At 35.4% G+C, this 6000-nt stretch overlaps 1 protein-coding gene across 11 annotated transcripts in view; it reads left to right on the top strand.

Moving 5' to 3' along the window:
- The window catches only part of KLHL32 (kelch like family member 32), a 139098-nt gene extending 135301 nt beyond the window's left edge, over positions 1-3797 (top strand). For 7 of the 11 annotated variants that reach the window (XM_069487975.1, XM_069487981.1, XM_069487979.1 and 4 more), the window contains one exon: positions 2169-2385. In XM_069487975.1, coding sequence (XP_069344076.1) covers positions 2169-2330 — 162 coding nt within the window. In that variant the 3' untranslated portion in view covers positions 2331-2385. Of the gene's footprint in view, positions 1-2168 lie in introns of all 11 variants that reach the window. The other 4 variants (XM_069487978.1, XM_069487984.1, XM_069487986.1 and 1 more) reach the window with 1 other exon arrangement.
- The last annotated feature ends 2203 nt before the right edge of the window (positions 3798-6000 follow it).

Genomic DNA, 6000 nt, shown 5'->3' on the forward strand with positions numbered 1-6000 from the left:
CGTACTATTTTATTTCCTGCTACCACTCTGACTTAGCAGACTTCTTGATCCATCACAAGGACAACCCAAACAAGAGAAAAGCTGAGATTCTCTTAAATTAGATTGAGCTTTGGACTTTTTAGTAATAATGCCTAATAGAAAATAGTGGACACAGATTCCTGACAAAAATCAAGGTGCCCCTGTTTACTTAATGGGCGTGTAAGCAAATGTTTGGCACAGAGGTTTGACTCTAATCTGGTGCACCACGGATGACAAGTGGCACAGAAGGGAGCAGCTGCGTAAGTGTGCAAGTGATTAGTCTGTGTTTCCAGATAACCTCTACTGTTCTCTTCATTTGCTATTATTTCCTTTTGGCTGGAGGATATGCTGCCAAGCTGGCACCACCTTCTCCCAAACGCCTTCTTTCTGCCAGTTTACAGGGGAGTGTTTTGGAGAAGAACTGCCAATGCTTCCTTTTCCCTTCTCAGATTAAATACATTACATCTGCTTAACATATGCAGTCTCTGTTGGCCCAGGGAACCAGACAAAAGCTCTCTGGATGATTATCTCACTGGGATTTTGCCTTCTAAAAATGTTTTCCGTTGCGGGAGGGAGTATCATGAATGGCACAAAATCCTTGCTCTTTCTGTGTTGCATCTCTGAGTTCCAGTACTGGCTCTAGCACTTACTAGCCATGTGACCTTAAGAAAGTCACTTTTCTCTGTATCTTAATTGTCTTTGCTATAACTTGAAGACAATAACTAGCCTTATATAGTTGTGGTAAATATCAAATGATCTCTAATTTACTTTCTAAATTTAGTGAAATACTAGTCAAAATCCCATTGGGATTTTCCTTTTTCTCACCAGGTGGGGAAGTGAATACTTGTCAATTGATCTTAAAGTTTCTCTAGGAAAGTTAATATGTAAGAATAATCAAGATTTTTGAAACTGAATGGAGAATCTTGCATACCCAGTCAAAACAACTGTAAATGTGATATTGCAAGAAGGTGCATAAATTAACAAAGAACTGAGAAAAAGTTTGTATTTCGTATATGAGTTATTTTAAATTAGTAGTGGCAGGGTATGTTGTTCAATAAATGGATTGGGACAGCTAAATGTCCATTTGGGGGGAAAACAGCTAAAAGTTTAATCATTCTTTTGTTCTAGGACTTAGTAATTTCCTCCTTTTATGAGCTTGGAACCCCAAATTACCCCTTTATCTAAAATAATGCATTAGTGCAGTTAAAGGATTAAGAGTTATCCACGCAGCTAACAGATGAAGGAAGGCGTAAGAGTGGACAAGATCATTAAAGAAGGGTACTGAGAGGTCCGTGGTCAGAATACTGGGATACACCTATATTTGGGATGCAGGTAAAAGAAAAGGGACCAAAGGTGGATTGCAGTAGGAAAATGTCAATGACAAACTTTTATTTATTTTTAAACTATGGAATCCAAGGGAGGATACGTTTTAAATGAAGTTAGAGGAAAGTCAGATGAAGAGATTAAGATGATAAGGGTTGGAAAGAGCCTAGTAGGTTTAACAAATGGGGGGAGAGCAGCTTTCCTGAAGAATTTTTCTAGCAGTAGGATTAAGCTATTAATAGATAGTTAGGTGACAGCAGGCACAGACTAACAAAGAAGCTGTGCTATATGACACAGAACACCAGCATGAGTGGGAAATAACTGGGGAAAAATTTCCAGAATTGACTGAACTAATTTTGAACCTGCTGCTAAACTGTATTATAATACTGTGTGCCGGACACTGGGCTAGATGTCATCAGTTTTCACAACAAAGCTTCAAGGCCTTGTTTTCTTCATTTTACAGGTGAGTATTTGTAAATCAACATTATGACACTTCACTATTTACTAACTAGCTTGGGCAAGTTATTTAACCAGTCTGAGGCAGTTTTATTAAACAAGGATAATGCTACCTAATCTTATCACTGTTCTGAGGGTTAAATGATTATAAACACATATGTATATATGTACACATATAAACATACAGTGTAGCACTTTGCAGGAGGTTAATAAATATTTCTGTTACCATCCTAGCAAGAAAAGTACTAGTTCTTAAGGAATAGTGATGGTGGCATAATTGAATTTAAGTTCAGGCTTCCTTTTATGTGTACACATCTTTATTTTGAGCAATCATCTTTGACCTACAGGCTTCTTTTCTTCCTCTTTTGTAGGTATTGGATGTAAGTAGAGAAGGCAAAGAGGAAGTATTCTATGGGCCTACACTCCCTTTTGCTTCCAATGGAATAGCAGCATGCTTTCTTCCAGCTCCATATTTCACATGCCCGAACCTTCAAACTCTTCAAGTGCCTCATCATAGGATTGGCACCATCTGAAAAGCCAATGCTCTGTTAATAACCATCACGAACAGGAGGGAAAACAAAGCCCTGACTTTTGGATACTGGTCATGATAAGACTCAGTGCTCGATGCTTCCTTGTCTTGTTTTATAGATCTTATATTCAGATAAATATTAGCAAAAAATGAACAGTTTTCTAAAATACATTATTGAAAACTTATGTCACCCTTCTCATTGTATGTCACCACACAATATGTGTGACTTTTATTGTGGTACAGCTTAGTGCCAGCTTAATGGTACATTATTGTTCCATTGGTCTTTAGAACATTTTTTTGTGAAAATTCTTTGTACACTTCTTCTAATCAGCACTGTCTAGGACAACGTGACACCATTAATAAGGCAGTTTATTTCACACAATGGCATCAATGATCTTAAAAAAAAAAATCTCCATACTTAATCCGTTTACTACTTATACCTAGGTTTGTCATTTTTCTTTTTAAAATTTAACATTATGCAGCCCTGCTCAGCATTATGACACGTAAATTTTTAAATGCTGTTTTATTCAAGGTGATACAAATAATAGAAGTACCCTGGAACAGCAGTTGGAATACCTAGATTTTTCACCTTGGTTACTCCGGCCTCGGGTCATAACCCAACTCTACCGATGCTTCAGTTTCCTTACCTTTTAATGAGAATATTACTGATTTACATATTAATTCAAAAGAACATTGTGATGATTAGGCAAATGCTTTGAAGTACTTCACCTAAGGGAAAAAAAATGTTACTCACATTACACTGTCTTTAGAATCTTGTAAATGAACAGGAAGATTTGTTTTTGAAGTTTAAAAATTACCACACAGAACTTTGAAAACATGCTATGGAATAAATTCTGAAAAGCATGTGAAACAGATACACTAATTAGGAAATAGGGAGTTTACCAAAACCAAAGATATCTAAACTTGTACAAATCCTTGTCTCAAATGATAACTCAAATGTCTCATTTAAAGTCATTTAGTGAAGAATGACATTTTAAAGCTAAAAAAAAATTTAGTTGTACTAATTATGGTACCATAAAGTGCTTTGACATAAATTTGAACCTAGAATTGGCAGTTCTAATAAAAGTTTTTCCACTTTGTTAAAGGTTATGTCAATCTTGAGTGCTTGTGGGATTCTTCTCCACCACCTATACATATTTTATTACCACTTTTAATAATGAATAAGAATTCTTTTTTAGGCTAGGTTTTGGGGTTTGCTTTGTCTATAACAAAAAATAAACAAGTTAATAATCACATTTGAACATAAATTCAACAAATCTTTTGAGTTTTTCTTTTTTCCTAATTTTGTCAGGACTTAGGTAATCTTTATTCCAAGGAAGACTTTACTCTGACATTTTTTCCCGTGGCAGTTTAATCATTCAGCAATCCCTCTCTTACAGGAAATCGTCATTTTATTCACGTAATCATTTTCAGTAATGAAAAGTGAATGAAAAAGAATCTTTTTATCTTAAATTCAGAATTCACTAACTTTATACATTGTATACCCAAAGCATTGTTTTTAAAATATGTAATTTCTGGTTATTCAGGGCAGGAGGTGGAGACCAGAGGTAAGGAAAAAGGTAAATTTTTAAAAGAACAGGAAATTTAGTTTAAACAAACAAAAAACCTTAAGAGTATTTGGGCAGTTCTGAACAGGGAAAATTGATATTGTAATTGATATGTAGAATGATGACAGCTTCTTTAAAAGGTATAAACCATCTAAACTTAATTTTAAAAATGCCTTACCAAGCCAGGTCAATGGACTCCAGCAATCCATTTCAGAAATCTTTTCAACAAGGACATAAGAAATATTTCAGGTTTACTAAATTTTCTATTTGGCACATGAATTTTCCTTCCAGCAATTTTGCCTTATAAAACCATTAAAATCTCTTTGTATTCCCAGACCCTGCATCCAATCAATGAAAGAGAAATGGTCTAAAAATAAGCTTGCCTGACTGATAATGGAAAGGCAGCCTGAGACTACCCTTGATTATTTCTGGATAGATTTCTAACTATTCATATAAATCAGCATATATTATCAAACCCCTCCCCATGGTGATCTTTATAATTTATTATTCACTAATATTATAGAATTGAACTCAGAATTTTTAAAAAGTTTTGCAGAGTTTGGACACATCCTTTACAGCTAAGTAGCATCAAAATAAAACATCCCTTCCCTAAAAAGAAAAAAACTCAGGTCACTTGTAATTAGATCCTTTTCCTCAAAGTATCAATAAGAAGAAGAAATAGAAATTCTATTAAATTATGTTTGGTCATGTAAGCCAAATTCCATTGAAACTATTCAAATATATATTTTCTACTTAAGTGAACAGTAATTCATATTCCATTTTTACTAAAAATTGAAGGCCATATTGTATTAAATATTTAGATTTAAATTGTACTAATCTGAGTTTTTATAGGAATACCGTAAGACTGCCAAACATTTAAATACGACTGCAAGACTTGACTTTAAAAAAGAAAACAAAAAGCAGTACCACATAGCTCTTAGCAGATATTCTTGTGGGAGGAAAAGCCAGCAAAGACAGGAATTTCTAAGATAATGTGTATGTACAGTGCAACATTCCTTATATTCTTAATAACAAAATGCCAATTAATTAGGTTATGATTAGGATATTTTCATACTTTTTTCCCCTTCATATTTCCGTCACACTTTAACTACATGTATGTTACATCCCCTTAAGTTAATAACTCAAGCAATTAACTACAGAATGCTGATTGCAATGTATTTCATTTTTCAAGATATTTCTTGAGCCAGAAAAGGTTGAAATGTTTTCTTGAAGCAATAGAACCATGATAGAATATATGATCCCAAGAAGGAAACAAATTATTTCAAAGTTAGCAAACATAACATATAAGAAAATACTGAAAAAAAAGTGGGATCATTCATCTAGGACTGTGGTCCCCAACCCCTGGGCTGCAGACCAGTACCAGTTTGTGGCCTGTTAGGAACCAGCCACACAGCAGGAGGTAAGTAGCAGGTGAGCCACCAAAACTTCATCTGTGTTTACAGCTGATCCCCATCGCTTGCATCACCCATGAGTTCTGCCTCCTGTCAGATCAGCAGCAGCATTAGATTCTCACAGGAGTGCGAACTCTACTATAAACTGCACATGCGAGCGATCTAGGTTGTGTGCCCCTTATGAGAATCTAATACCTGATGATCAGAGGTGGAGCTGAGGCAGTGATGCTAGTGCTGGGGAGCGGCTGCAAATACAGATTATCATTAGCAGAGAGATCTGACTGTACAATATACATAATGTGCATGAATCATCCTGAAACCCCTTCCCCCCAACCCTCAGTGTATGGAAAAATTGTTTTCCATAAAACTGGTCCCTGGTGCCAAAAAGGTTGGGGACTGCTAATCTAGGACATCATTAGAGAAAGAGGAACAAAATTGAGAGGTGTACTTTGCCTTTATTGTGAATGAATAATGTTTATATACCTCCAAATAGAATATGGGCCACCACATATTTTCAAATACATTATTACCCCATTGATCCTTACGATAACATTGTGAAATATTAATAGCAAAGGATCGTTATTTTTCTCCATGAAGGAACTGGGCTCAAAAAGGTTAAGTAACTCGCTAAAGGTCACAAAGCAGAGCTGAGTTTGAGACCCAGGTGTGTTCCCAGTACTAAAACTAAAGCTCT

This window comes from Eulemur rufifrons, chromosome 15 (assembly GCF_041146395.1).
Source record: "Eulemur rufifrons isolate Redbay chromosome 15, OSU_ERuf_1, whole genome shotgun sequence".
Lineage (NCBI taxonomy): Eukaryota > Metazoa > Chordata > Mammalia > Primates > Lemuridae > Eulemur > Eulemur rufifrons.